Source organism: Sporothrix brasiliensis (genome assembly GCF_000820605.1).
Source record: "Sporothrix brasiliensis 5110 chromosome Unknown Cont22, whole genome shotgun sequence".
NCBI classification, from domain to species: Eukaryota; Fungi; Ascomycota; class Sordariomycetes; order Ophiostomatales; family Ophiostomataceae; genus Sporothrix; species Sporothrix brasiliensis.
Window position 1 is genome coordinate 542,274 of NW_024467141.1, and position 15,140 is coordinate 557,413.

A 15,140-nucleotide genomic window follows, 5' to 3' on the forward strand; every position below is an offset into this window, starting at 1 on the left:
TCGAACCTGATACCTTGTCTTGGATTCGAGGACGAGAGACAAACGCGATGAGCGAGACATTGGCGATATGTGGGCGATACGCTGTTGCAATTGTGCTACATGCCGTCGATAAACAGTCTCTGGGGAGCCCAAGGCGAAGTTCGATGTGGGAAAGACGACGACAAAACGAGGCCAAAAGACGACTTGGGGAAGACAGCGTGAGGGCACAGAAAAACTGATGTACAGTTTCCGAGCAAAGGTACAGAAAGGAAGGTGCGCTACACCAGTCAAGGGCATGTACATCTTTTTGGGAAGTTGCCCCCAGCATTTTCGTAATACGAGGAAGGTGCCCGAGGATGGCCAAGTTCCCACGAAGAACGAGGAGAATTGACCTGCTGAAAACGAACAGCAGAGAGGCACGTAAGAAAACGGCGGCAACATAGGACTTGGCGGCGTCATGGTACTACGCAATACCCGAAGCACGCTGTGAATTGCATTGGGAGTGTTGTACGGCAGACGCAACAATATGTACTTTGTCTAAAGACATGCATCTCGCTACGAATTTCCCTTGACATGAAATAAAGAGAAGGAAGGTGCGAAGATCGACCTTGGCAGATTTTCAGCGGAGAAGGAGCAACCCAAAGAACCGGGCGTAGAGGAAAGAGCGACCGGTACCTGCTTTGATGTGCCCAGCCTTGTCAAGATTGAGACACTGTGCCTTCCCTACAAATCGTACAATTCTTCTTGCCCGTTTTTACATATTTTAGGGAGAAGCATCTTTCGTACATCATATCGAGACCATACAGCGTACTACAATGCACAAAATAGAGGTGAGCTAAGTGGACTGAAGCGGTATGTCCTGTTAGGATTGTAAAGGCGGCAACCGGTGCAACATACTCCCTCGTGGTTTCCTCATTTGGCTGGTTACCTTCGCTGTCGGACAACTGTGGACACGGTGTTGTAAGAAACAGGAAGGTGCAACCAACCACTGACGACCAGAATGCGAACAACAACATTGAGCGATGCACAGAAACGAGCAAGAGCCGAGGGCGGGGCTGCAAACCTGCGCACCTTCCTGTACCATAAGGTTGCACAAAATGCCGTGGACGATGCTGTGTCTCTAAAAGTTCCAAAATGTTTTGCAAATATGTTCGAGAGAGAAGATCTGTCCTAGCAAGCTGAAGAAACAACGCAACGCATATCGGCGTTCTGTCTCAGCAAGTACAATTTCAAATAACAAAGCCACTACCATGATAGCAAAGAGCAAGCACGATAACAGAGAAAGAAACAGAGACAAAAGAGCAAACGCAAGGATAGTTTGGTATCTGTTCAATTAGTTAAAACTTCCCCTGTCCGAATTTGCAATTTACACCTTTCACAGGTCACCCGTCTCAAAGAGCTCGAGGTGGATGCGCTCGGGGGCCACACCCAGGCTCTGCAGTGCGTCGCGCGACTCGATCATGAAGCTGCTGGGACCGCAAATGTAGTAGCCCGTCTTGGCGTTGTCCAGGAAGAGACGGGCCCTGCGCTCGGCGTCGGGCATCTCGGCAATCTTGAGGTGGGTGCCGGTGACGACGGGATCGGTGGCCGTCGCTGTCGGGGTGGTGGCGGGGGCGGCAGCAGCGTCGTCCGCGTCGTCCGCCGTGGTCAGAACGGTGTAGGTCTGGATGCGCTCCGGGTGGGCGGCGCGGAGGGCCTGGACCTCCTTGGAGAAGGGGAGGACGCTGCGCGAGTGCGAGCCGTGCAGCCAGGAGATGGTGCGGCCGTGCTGGGCGGCGGTCTCGAGGATGGCCATGACGGGCGTGGCGCCGACGCCGGCCGACAGCAGGACAATGGGTGCCAGCTCGGCCGTGGGCACGGCTGGTCGCTCCGCACCCTCGGCGGTCGGCAGCGGGGTCTCTTCGACGACAAACTCGCCCTGCGGCTGCGACAGCTCGACCTCGTCGCCCTCTTTGAGGACGTTGTGCAGCAGGTTGGAGATGACGCCCGGCGTGGTCTGGCCGTTGTTGCCGGTGTCGCGCTTGACGCTCACGCGGTAGCAGTCGCCCGAGGGGCGCGGCGCCCGGCTCAGGCTGTACTGGCGGCTCTGGAGCACGCCAAACTCGGGCACGAACACCTGCAGACTGACGTACTGACCGGGCTCGTAGGTCGGCAGCGGCCTGCCGTCGACGGGCGCCAGATACAGGTTCAGAATGCCGTCCTTGCTGGCCGTGGTGGTCCTGTCGCCGCTGTCCTCGTCATCGGGGGCTGCGGCGTACTCGCGGCGCTGGATGCGGAACTTGCGCCAGCCGGCCCAGCCTTTGAAGTTGTCGCGGGCGCGCGCCTCGTTGTACAGGCTCCGCTCGCGGCCGATGAAGACGTCGGCCAAAACACCATAGGCGGCTGTCCAGGCGTCGACAATGGACGGCGTGGCGGCGTCGCCCAGCACCTGGCCAATGGCCTGGATCAGGTACTTGCCGACAATGTCGTACTGGTCGGGCTGGATCTGGAGGGAGGCGTGCTTGTGGGCGATGCGCTCGACAGCGTGGTGGAGACGAGGCAGGTCGTCAATGAACATGGCATAGCCCAGAACAGCAGCAGCCAGAGCACGGGGCTGAGCACCGGTAGCCTGTGACGTAAGACTGAAGACGTTTTTGAGCTCGGGGTTGTCCTTCAACATGTTTTCGTAAAAGACCGTCGTAATGGTGACGCCGTGTTCTTTGAGGACAGGTGCGGTGGCCTTGACGATGGAAATCTGCTCGGGGGTCACGGCCGGGACCACTTTCGAGCCTGGTGGCGTCACCGGACCGTTCGGTTCAGAGACATCCGGGCGCTGGAGTGTCTCGGCACTGGCCATTTTGTCTCGCGGATACGTTTACGGGGTTGGTGATGGAAGACGGATCGGGTTTTCGAGAGCAGGGTATTAAAAAATGCTCCTGGAGATGTTTGCTTGGGCTGTCTCGGTGACGTTGATGAAGGTGATGGTCCGTCAGGGAATCATGTTATTAACGTTCACCGTCAGGGCGGTCGTTACTCTTCTATTTATCCTCGTCCATAATTTAATCTATGGGAGCTTCTAAGACCGGGCCTTGCCCTCTAGGTTTGAAGAATCTGCACCCGAACGGACGGAGAGATGTGGCACGATGACACAAAGAGGAGCGGAACCTAAGCACAGAAAAGAGTGAAACGAGCATCTCCGGCGTTTTCGTGCCTCCCATCCAGTACTTTTTTCGTATGGGGACGCACGAAGAGCGGGAACGGCAACGGGGGCTCATTAACGATTAAAATGGAGCCACCAGGCGGCCGAAATATTATGGGATGTTGTGGTGGTTCACATCATCGGAATCATTACTGGGCGCTTTCAACGCCGTAGCAGTCGTCTTCTCGCCGTGGGGGTAACGGCGCCGACCAAAAACAAAAGGTTCAATGGTCTGCTCTAGTCAGGTACGATTATCGAAAGATCTATGGACGTTGCTTCTTGGTGTGGCAGGCTTTTGGGGTGTAGTCTGTTGGAGTGCAGTTTTTTGGAGTGTAGTTTTCGGAGTGCAGTCATTTGGTGTGCAACCATTTGGTGTGCAGCCATTTGGGGTGCAGCCATTTGGTGTGCAGTCATTTGGTGTGTAGGCATTTGGTGTGCATCCGTGTTTTGGCAGGCAAACGCAAGGCTTCAGATAAAAATTGCAAACAGTGGCAGGATAAGAAATAAAAAACGATCTAAGCCTTGTAACTGCTTCTCCGCGGCGAAAGAGCCCGATAAGATGGGGCCAGGCCAAAGGCTGTCCCGTGTGCCTCTGTCCGTCGCCATGCAAAACCAGACAAAGCATCGGACTCTTGCGTTCCTCTTGAATGCCAACGCACCAGGTAGGCCAATGAGCAGAAAGCGATTAGCAGTAATCGCTGGTACAAATCCTTTGGCTGCTCGCCTTACAGGGACACGAGGCAGACAAAACAAAATTGAGCCAAAGAACGACAACATACGACGTGCGACACATTTTCCGGCATCTCACAATTGCAAAAAATGGCACCATGGCGAAACATTGAGAAAATTTTTGGATGCTAAAAGTGGGCAGACGTTGCTTTTCCTAGCTCCGATTGAGGAATGCTGTTGCAGGGTTTGGACAGCTGCGGGCGAGAGGCAACATCAAACGCCGCGGCGTGGCTCGTCCCGCTTCTCAGCCAATGGTGATGAACGGAAAAGAGAGCGGGCGGAAAGGAGCGTGGAGGAGCGTGGCTGAAAGCTAGGCGAGGACAGAACTCCGTGGCCCGCCAACCATCGAAATGCCCACTGTCAGGTCATAGTTTGTCACTGAAATTGAAGGGCGAGAACAGCCACAAACAGCTGTAGAGTCTAGATGCGGCGAGGCTAGACGCCTGGTCTAGAGCACAAAAATGACTTCATGCCCACACAGCTAGCAAGCGGCGTATGTCGCCCTCCGTATCGCACACCACATCAAACGGAAACCGGGGCTCCGATGGCAACGATCGGGTAAATTCAACAATAAGCATGCAATTGGTGGCGCTAAGCCGGATACGACGTCTCATACGTCTCATGCAACGGGGAGTTGGACCATGTTGAAGGCAAAAGAATGCATCAACACAATCTTCCGCGCCTCTCCGTAAAGGCGCGAAGCCAACAACTTCTCAACGTATCGTTGTCTCGGTCAAGACCGGGGATGCCAACATCTCGCATTTTACAGCGCGTCGTCATACAAACATATACGAAAGTACCCGCGCAGAAATTGGGCTGGTCGCAGAGGTGTACATCACGCCACCAAAGGCCAAGTGCTAGAGCACATGTCCCGGTCCAAAGGAGCCAAGTTCACATCCAACCATAATCTCATATATAGATTGAGGAAAGCTTTGCACCCAACTCCGAGGTATTTGGGTACCACATCTGAGGAAACCCATCGACACTGCTACTTCTCTTACTAGGAACCGTACATGTAGCTCGACCACGACTTCTTGTGAAGAGCAAATGCATGACAGTGTCGTTTCTGTTGACTTTATTTGTAATTTTATTTTCCAAAACATTATACGCAATTCATAAAAATTTTTTTTCCCGGGTGAACTGTATCGTAAAGTAATGGAGTATTCGTGCCGCTGTGGTCCAAGGCCCCCACTGCGTGCTTGCATCTCACTGTGACAACATGATGTATGAATGTTTAGTGTGGCAACGAACATCTCCTGGGCATCAATTTCAGTGCAGTATTTAAATCTAGCATTTCTTTTATATGTGCATATACAAAATACCAATGGGTTTAAAAGAGTGGAATTTTTTTTTAAAAAAAAACGTTTAAGGAAGAAATAACGAAAAAAAAATGTAGACATAGAAATACACTTCAAAATAATCAACTGCGTATAATTTTGTCCATAAAAAGCACGATTTGTATATTCTTTATTCCCTTTTTTCTCCTTAATATAGTTTACTTTTTAACACAGCAATGAAACACAGACGAAAATTATCTGTTCAATCAAAAAGGTATTCAATCCTACTGTTTTTTGACTGTCTCACTTTCACACTGCAAGAATTTTAGACTGAGCTTATGATCTTCCTTTACAATTTGACACGTTTGACATCGTTCGTCCTACTTGCCGTGCTCTTGGTGCTTTACTTCCCTTTGCTTTGATCATCAATATCAAGGACCACCAAAATACAACGCCCTGCGAGTATCATTACTTTTATATCTTTGGCTACTACAAATATCAAATTTTCATTTTCCGCAGGTCGCCCCTCAACATGGCTTTAAAGCCTTAGCACAAAGCAAGACAATTGGAAGACTGTATCATCTCGGCGCCATTCACTTATTGCTTTAAGTAGTGACGGGCGGCCACCTGAATGTCGTACTTTTTCTTTCAAAAAAATAAAAAGAACAACTCTGCATCCCATATCAAAAGGTTCACGGTTTCAGGATGTGGCTGCCCGCGTGCCGTGGTGACATAAACTGGGGGAACGTGAGAACTGTCTTGCACATGTCAAATGTCTTGTCTCACCCTCTTTTGTCTCCGAGGTGGCTGCTTTGCCTTGTAAGGTGCTGATCACTGGCCCTTGCATGCTTTAGGTGATCTCCCTCGCATTGACATTACAAGCTTTTTCTTTTTTTCTTTTTTCTTTTCTCTTCTTTCTTTCTTTATTCCTTTCATTTGTTCCCTTTTTTAACTGGGGTTATGTCACTTTTCCCTGCCTATTTTTATTTTTAACGTCAATGTAAAACGTTCGGTACTTTCTTATTCATATTTCCTTTTCAGAGGAGCCGCAGATTTGTATTTTCCGAAAAATATAGCAGAGCCTCGGCCAATACAAAGTAGCATCTTGCTTTCTTTTTTCATGCAATGTCCGCCCTGTCCACTCTTGTTCCTTGTACAGATACATCACAGCTCTTAATATATCACGACATAAGGAATCGTCTGAACTCCCGTATCCACAACCAACGGCAGGGTTTTCCGTCGTCCTGACCGTGGTGTCCCATCGGGCATAAGTGGTTCTGTGGATTGCAGAAAGGCTGGGAGGGCTTCGCTCCCGCCCTTTGGCTGCAAGACGATAGGGGGATCACCATGGCGCGTAGATGAAAATGGATAATTGCGAAATGCAAATCCACAAGACTGACTTATGCTCTGTCTGCCTTTGGTCTTTGCTTTTCGACTGGTAAACAGACAACGTCCGTCGTTCGCCAAGTGCGCGGGCTGCAATAATGCGCTCTCGGCAAGTGGTATCCGTCCTTTGGGAGTCGTATCGGAGTTGTGAATGTCTTACTTTTCGGCTTTGCTTTCCTTTGGCTCTATTGATTGCCCTGATTCACGTCGTGACCGATGATCTGTGCCTCTCCCTTACTTGAGCCTGTTGTGTTTTCTGGGTCCGCCCACCGACAAGCAAGCCTGGCGCCGTCGATCACAGCATCGCCCACGATACAACCGACCACGGCAGTTGTAAGATGACCACTGCGTTTTGCCTAGCGGGAAACCCGGCGCCGACGATGAAAGTGATGGACGTTGACATGTACCGGTACGTCGAGGTTGGCCTGGCACGGAAGAGTGCGTGCCCTCACTGCCCCGACGACGCGCAGTATGACAATGTTGGTTTCCAGGGTTGTGCCAATTGATGAACAGAGGACCCTGGGCGCTTTCGCATAACCCATGATCCTGACCAGGGCACTGTTCGCTTCCCACTTTAGAACAGCACCTTGGAGGTGCCCAGACTCGTGGCATTATTAAGTATTAATTTATTTTAGGGGGAAAAGGCAGATTCGAAAAGGCAGATTCGCCATTCTCACAACGCATTTTGCTCGCCTACCTAAGTAGGATGGCTGCATTCCCACCTTGACAGGGCTGCTATGCGCTGCATTGCGCCGCGAGCGTCCGCAGAGTTTGAGAAGAGCTCTGTGCGCAACGCTGGGGTTATGGAGCCTGGCTGGAAAAGGTAAATCGATGGTGCTGAGGTTGAAGAGGGCAACTGCGGAATAGATGCGAATGAGACAGATGAAAAAGTGAAATTGGATACAGCGCGCTGCAACGATGTATTTACAGGGTAATGCTTGCTGTCGCTAATCAAGATGCCAACCCTCAGTCGTGAACACTTCTTTTTCTCCCTTTTCCACCACATCCCATGCTTGGCCTTTCTGTCGGGGCATTGGTGGATTCTGTGGAGGAAAAGGACCATTCGCTAGTAGTAAAAAAAACCGAAGCGTTGCTACCATAGCGCCATTTCCCCTTTACGAGATGTACGTGACTTGGAGCCAACGCTTTGGTTTTGTGCCCGGCACGATGGTAGCTCTAGTGGTGGTCAGAAAAGCCAGCCAATCTGTCAGAGGCACCAACTTCCCCCGTTTTAGTTGTATTAGTGGCTGCAAGTCAGGGGCAGACTGGTTTATTGTATCTTATCCGTACTTGGAAACGCGCCAGACCAACAAGTTTATGCACCGTGTGGTGAGTGCTCCTAATTCTCACCAGCAGTGAACGAAGAAGGAAGTAGGAATATTTTGGGGGCGTGTAAAACAAGGAGGAGAAACTCAGAAACATGCTACCAAATAGATGGGAAAAGGATTATGGAGGTCTTGCAGTGGAATGTTTTATCTAGAGATTCTGCAATCCGTTGATGCTCATTGTTTTTAGCGGCACATCTATGGCCAACGGAAAAAATGCTGGTGTCAATCACTGAAACTGCGAATCGAACTCCCAGAATACGACATGCAATCAAACAGAAAATCCCGGCCACTAGGTTCAGTAAACATGATGTTCGGTCAATACTACGGTATTGGGTTGCGTTCCGTAAACGACTGTGTTCAACACACGGACTCGACTGTTGTCTTGGTTTAAGGCTCTGGCTCGCCCAAAATGTAGCGAGCGGTGTCGATCATGTATATACACCTGTCAAGCACAACGGCTCGACGCATATGGCTTACATGCTGGTCCTCGATTACTTGTGCTTGCGTTTAGTCCAAACGCTTTGGTCAGGATTGTCGTCGGCATCAGAATTCAGGAGCAAAAGCAGAGAGAACACGTCGGCAGACTCTTGGAATAGAGACATTAAAAGAGCGAGTGTGTTGTCACTCTCGTGGGATTGTAAGGAGATCCTGCGCTCCAATCGTCTCTCCAACGACCGCAACATACGCTGTTCCGAGTAAGTATTCGAGTCTGCCTCCGGAAGACCTAGGTCTTGATATCTGAACATATGCTGCTCATCAAAATGCTGCCAATATCTTCCCGTTCCCCGAAGGACTTGTAGCTAGCGACGGAGCAGCTGCGGCGCAATTGACGGAGAATAGGGGAGGCGAGAGGGCAAGTGACCGAGGCCCGTCTCAGACCCCGTCTCGACTACGCAAAGAAGCGCCACAGACCTTGCTTGAAATAGGTTAGTCGTCATCAGTCTCGTCATTTTGGGGCCTTTAGTACGGCCTCGCCTCGGGAAACCAATAGGCGATACGGTAGTCTGGCATGCTGGCGGGCAGTGCCAGCCGGATGAATAACGTTCAGTGTGGCAGGGATGGCTTACTTTCGCGGTCGCTTGCAACGGCCGCCACTGTGGAAAAAGGTGGTTTATTTGACTTTTCTTTCCCCTGAGAAGCCGTGGACTAGAAAGCCTCTGCCCAGATGCAATAGCGCACAAGTTTGAGCAGGAAGCAAGACCTGTGCTATGGGCATCTTGGTGGAGGTAGCACACGACGTGGGCCGTCCAGCATCGCCGATGTCGCCAATATCGCAATGGTTTGGGAGCCAAGGCGAGAGAAGGGTAAAAACAAGCGAGAAATGTGGTGTTTTGTCGAATTGACTTATTGCAGCGTGACGGTTCTTGCCCAAGACGCGGTCTTCTGCAGCAACACAGACCACATTCGTACAAGATTGAGCAGACGTCCAAAGTCATGGCAGGCACGAATGGTGCCAAGCGTCAATTCCAAAAAAGGAAAGCGAGGCTGGCCTCGTAGTTGACTATTTGACTATTGTGCAGAATGGAGAAGGCGCCCGAGCGTTATGACGAGAGACTCTCCGGCAGCTGTAACGGGAAGGAACAAACGAGGCCTAGAGCTAGCTCAACAAAATAAAAAATAAAAATAAAAACGCTCTCTTGCTCCCGCTTTTCAGCGGTTTATTGGACTACAATGCTCCAAAACGAAAATTGCACCAAAGTTGCAGATGCAATTCCGGATATAAAAGACAAGTAAAACTACAAGAAGATTTCTGGTGGGCCACAGACCCGGTATCCTGTCCCGCTTGCCTTACCAGCGTACCAGCAAGTCGAACTAATAGAAAAACGTTCTATACTTGCCGTTTTAGGTAGTTGCGACCGCGTAGTGTTGTTCCCTTCAGCACACACTTGGGAAAGCGCACTTGGGACGGCACAAACTTGGTTTTGGCAACTGCCGTCCTTCTACCATGTAAGGTACCCTGACCTGGCCGTTCCTTCCCTTGGCTCGGTGACAAAACTAACGGGCTTCGATTTCGCTTCCATGACTGGGCCGCCTCCTTTTTCGCATCTGTCCCTCGTTTTCCCCTTTCTGTTTGTTGAGACGTTTTATGGGGCTTCACCGAGGCACCTCCTTCATCCCTACGAGACAGCGACAGTTGACACCCTTGTGCGCCTTTTACATCCTTCCCACAGCCTTTCACATCCCCCTGGCTGGCACTCGTTGTCGGCCTCTCTACAGCGCAGGCCCACCGTGTTTCCCCCCAACCAAGCTGTCCAAGCCAACCCTGGCCATCGTTGTTCATCAAAGTCGATTCGGTCAGGGATCCCTCACATCGTCGCAGGTTGCAGAATGAAACGCTACGGGATGTTACTTTGTTCAGGGATCCAGTACAAGTTGGAATTTGCCGTGATAAGGCCACAGCGACTGGAGAAGAATGCAACGCCAGCAGGCCGTTTGCGTGACAGCATATTCGAAAATAGAAGCAACAGTGTACAGCGGTTTCGCAGACGGGGATGCAGCCAGCACGCCCTGTAACAGAGCGAACAGGACCAGAAATGAAACCAAGACGTGGAATCTTGACCTGTCTCCTTTCCGCTGGCCCTGAGGGTTGCCTTCAAGACGGCAGCGATGACTTCACGACGGCCGTGATGTGTCCAAATATGCACAGTCAGATGCGACAATGGAAACATCTTCGGCTAGCAAACGGAATGTTTTCGTTTTCGTTTTTCCACCTTGTCCGTCCCGTTCCTCGCTTGTGAATCCCCCCCCCCTCATTTTCGTGACTGGTCGGGTTCGTTCCGCGTTTTCCATCACTCACATTTTCCCCACAAAATTGAAAGAAGTACCCAAAAGTTGAAAGGCTTGATCAGACTCGACTCCATCTTTTTTACATGTGGGCGGGGAAGGCAGATTTGCATTAACGCTGAATAGGTGTCGCTCACTTTTACACATGCAAAATCCGATACCATAGACCATAGGCTAACCAAGAACAGTTGCCGTGCAGGCACAATACAGAGATGGTAAGAGACAAGCGGAAACTGACTGGCGCTCTCCTCTGTTCTCCCCAGGCCAGCGTTGCATCACACGTGAAGACCAGAGGGCGGTATTATCACTTCTTTCGTCGCGGTTAAGCAGAACTTGTTCTTTGCTTTTGGAACAATATTGGCACATGCATGACTTACAAAGAGACATTGACGGCCAGCAACGAAAGAAGTGAGAATCTTTTGGCAGCCGCAGCCATTGCAAGAGATTACGCCGCTCTACCACGCTTTGTCGCGCCAGCGAGGGACAAGCGGTTTTTTTTTTTTTTTCTGGCTGTGGACGCTTTCGCCACCATCAAGACTAACCAGCACCACTCATCCTGTCGCGAAACTAAAGCAATTTCCTGGTCCTAAAACGAAGTGGAGCTTGCCGCACGTCACGAAAGACCGTTACGGGCCTTTGGACAGTTGTACTGTTGGCACAAACCTGGAGGTAGTGAGTGACAGACGGTTACGGCGAGACGATGCACGAGCGGTTCAACCAATCTACACAAAAAGGCACATCAGTATCGCAAATAACATTTCTGTCAACCACCGAGAGCGAAGGGTACATGCGACGAGGTTAGCACCGCAAGAACCCTGCTCCAAAGAGATACTCTGGAATGCTTCCGGCTGCCATTGAGGGCGGGGCGAGACCACTTTCCAATGACCAGCGGTTCAACACCGCCCTCCCAAACACAGGCAGTCTACAGAGCGCGACATGGGAAGCACACGACCAGTTACTGTTCTGACACCCATGCACCTGCGCTTCATTTGCTCAGTGGCTCTAATGTTGTCTAGTGTTCCAATTGCCCGCCTCCTGTCACGTCTCACGATGGATAGCTGTGGAGTACGGAGTACATTACAACGGTCTCCTGAAGACACAAGTACCGTAGAGGTAAGTTGAATACATGCACGGAGTACAGAATACACGCCTGGTTTCAGCAGGCACCACGACATCGAGACCCGTACGCATGAGTATGGCGCTGTACGACGGCGTCAGCTCATGGCAGTCACGCACATGGCATCTGGGGTATGCGGAGCGAGACCTCCTGCTTTCCCATGTCTTCAGTCAACTTTTTTGTTGTTTTTGCTTCACGGCATCGATTTAGACCTGACTTCTGTCTTCTCATCCCTTCGCGATGATGGGGGTTTTCCCGTTACGTTATATTTCTTTTTCTTTTCTTTTCTTTTCTTTCCTTCTCGTTGCTGGATCTCGGTAGCCTGTGGTAGTCCACATGCCACTCTCAACCTCTGGAGTCTCGTTCAAGCAGGAGTCGTTTTTTTTCTTTTCTTTTTCATCTCGATTTTGATTTTATATGTCATTTTAATGCTTTTGGATCTGTCACTGTTCTCTCCTCTTGTCTTTTGGTTGTCTTTTCACTTTTTCCACACCCCCCTCTCGTTGGAGCCTTCTGCCCGCTTCCCATTCGACCTTTTAGTTTGAAACCCCTGCCACTACTCCGTATCAACTAAGACTAGCTCAAAGTCCAGTTTCTGCTACAGGGAATTGGCGTCTCCAATAGGGGACGTTTTGTGAAGTCGCGATACTTGTGCACATCTATTTGTGTGAGTGGAGACTTGTGCATGCAGGTCCTCACAAGGATCCACGAGGGGAGACCATCTCATAGCTTCTGTGGATGTGCATACGAAGTAGTCTTGGAGCGAGCCAGACTCGGTAGTGCGAGGTACGAGATCCCGAGCATATGTTCCCTGTCTTTGTTACCCATTTTGATTTTCATACGACACCCTTGTTCACTTTGTTCCATTGTTTTGTGTCTTTCTCGAAATACTTATGAACCGTCGAGTGCCCATGTTACATTTTGATCGTTCTGGATCTTCGACTGGCTTTCCTATTCATTAATACAATTTATATCTTGCGGTAGCAGGCCTGGAGTCTCAGCCTGCTCCTTGGTTTCCCATCTTTTTTTAACCGTTATTTTGTTTTTAATATTTCTCTCTTTCTTTGGTTCCGTTTTTTCTGTCCTTCCTTCCGTCCCACCGTCGTGGCATATTCCGAACAAACGCAACAGCACGACGGTAATCATCAAAGGGTGATCGTTTTTGTCCTCACAGATTTTTCGCTCTCCGGTGAGAGCCGGCCCTCTTGCCTTTCACACCCGCCGTGCATCATCACAACAACAACGGTGCATTGCCACTGCATGCCACCTCTGCACGCCAACGCAGCCGAGCCGAAACGGCACAACATCAGGATTCACCATATTATCCCGTCTTATTGAACGGTACATAATTATTCACATACTACACACCACGCAACACACACATTCAACATGAAGATCGTTGCACACATCCTCCCACTGCTGCTGCCAGCATTGCTGATGCCGCAGCTAGCCGCCGGTGCTGTCAACGGCGCCGTCTTTGGCGAGCTGCCGTCATGCGCCCTCAAATGTCTCATCTCGTCCCTGGGCGAGTCGTCCTGCCCCGTCACAAATACGACCTGCATGTGTCTTGACACGAAACTGCAAGACGACTCCACGACATGTATCTTGGCCAACTGCACGGTATTGGAGGCACTGAGTACGTGAGGATGGGGGACGGTGGTTGGGCTTTGTTATGACGGCCCACCATGATGTGAAGCAGACGACAATCACTAACGTTGTATCTCTTACCCACAGGCGCCAAGAACATTACGGCGGTTGGTTGTGACCAGCCCATCCGCAGCAAGAATGCCGTTTTCCGGACCACGTCGACCACGCTCGGCATTATTACGGGCGTCTTTCTGGTGGCTCGTTTCGCGTACCGCATCTTTGTGGCGCGCAGCATCGGCTGGGACGACTGGGTGGCGCTGATTGCGACGGTGGTGGGCGTGCCGAGCAGCATCATCAACATCCAGGGCCTGGCGGCCAACGGCCTCGGCCGCGACATCTGGACGCTGCCGTCGGCGGAGATTTACCGCTTCGTCGAGTTCTTTTACATTATCGAGGTGCTCTACTTTACCGACGTCACGCTCCTCAAACTCACCATCCTGTTCTTCTACCTGCGTATTTTCCCGACACAGGGCGTGCGGCGCGTCATCTGGGGCAGCATTGGGTTTGTTGTCCTCTACGGCCTGACGTTTATTCTGGTGGGCATCTTCCAGTGCCACCCCATTTCGTACTACTGGACCAACTGGGACGGCCAGCACACCGGCCACTGCCTCAACATCAACGCGATCGGCTGGGCGAATGCGGCCATCAGCATTGCGCTCGACTTTTGGATGCTGGCGATCCCGCTGTACCAGCTGCGCAAGCTGCGTCTGCACTGGAAGAAGAAGCTCAGCGTGTGCTTCATGTTTACCGTCGGTACATTGTACGGCGCCCCCCTCCCTGCCCCCGTTCTCCCTTTTATGTTTGTTCGTGTTGCTCAGCACCGGCTAACAATGAGCGCGTGTGTGTAGCGTCACGGTTGTCAGTATTCTCCGCCTGCATTCGCTGCTCGATTTCGCCAACTCGAGTAACCCGACATGGGACAACTACGAGGTCATCAATTGGTCGACGATTGAGATCAACGTCGGCATCATCTGCGCCTGCTTGCCGACGACGCGCCTGATACTCGTGCACTTTTTTCCCCGCGTCCTCGGCTCGTCCAGCCAGAGATACTACAACAACTACTACAACAGCGGCGGGCCCAACGGCAACAGCCAGGGCGGCCCCAACAACAGCCGCGGCGGCGGCGGCGGCGTGTCGCGCGGTGGCGGCGCAATGGGCAGCCGTGCCCGCAGCATCCCGCTCGTGTCGACGACGTCCAGCCGGCACCACAAGGGCACCAACAACACGACCATTACGACCATCAATGCACACGACGAGGAGGACGACATTGGCATGATGCACGACGGGACGCGGTACGGCCGTGGTGGCAACGCGAGTGCCGCGGCGCGGGGGGCACGGGATGGCGCCGGTGCCGTGGGCTCGCATGCACACAGCGCGTCGCATGGTGGGCCGGGGGGCCCGGCGGGCAGTGCCGGGGCCCAGGCGAGCAACGGAATCATGTACTCCAAGTCGTACGCCGTCGAGTACGGCTCGGAGTACAACGACGAGGCGCGGCTCGTGTACGAGCGAGGGCAGCAGGGCAACCACAGCAAAACGGATCTCAAGTCCTCACGAGGAAGCGAGTCGTCTTTGTAACGTTGTGTGTTGCTGCACTGCATGCTTTGTTTGTGCTTTGTCGTTTTGCGTGTCCGTGTTATAGATTGGAATTCTGATAAGGCCTTACGAGGCCGATGGGTTAAGAAAGCGAGGCAATTTTCGATTTGGTCTTTTGGTGT

The 15,140-nt window shown here is 51.7% G+C and overlaps 2 protein-coding genes across 2 annotated transcripts; one reads left to right on the plus strand and one right to left on the minus strand.

Moving 5' to 3' along the window:
• Positions 1–1,354: 1,354 nt before the first annotated feature.
• SPBR_08429 (nitric oxide dioxygenase) lies at positions 1,355–2,815 on the minus strand (the record flags this gene model as incomplete). The annotated part of the gene is made up of 1 exon (XM_040766667.1): positions 1,355–2,815. The coding sequence occupies one exon, from the start codon at positions 2,813–2,815 to the stop codon at positions 1,355–1,357; it is 1,461 nt and encodes a 486-aa protein (XP_040614426.1).
• Positions 2,816–13,167: 10,352 nt separating this feature from the next.
• Positions 13,168–15,000, plus strand: SPBR_08310 (uncharacterized protein; the record flags this gene model as incomplete). The annotated part of the gene is made up of 3 exons (XM_040766548.1): positions 13,168–13,414; positions 13,513–14,185; positions 14,289–15,000. The coding sequence occupies 3 exons, from the start codon at positions 13,168–13,170 to the stop codon at positions 14,998–15,000; spliced, it is 1,632 nt and encodes a 543-aa protein (XP_040614427.1).
• Between the last annotated feature and the right edge of the window lie 140 nt (positions 15,001–15,140).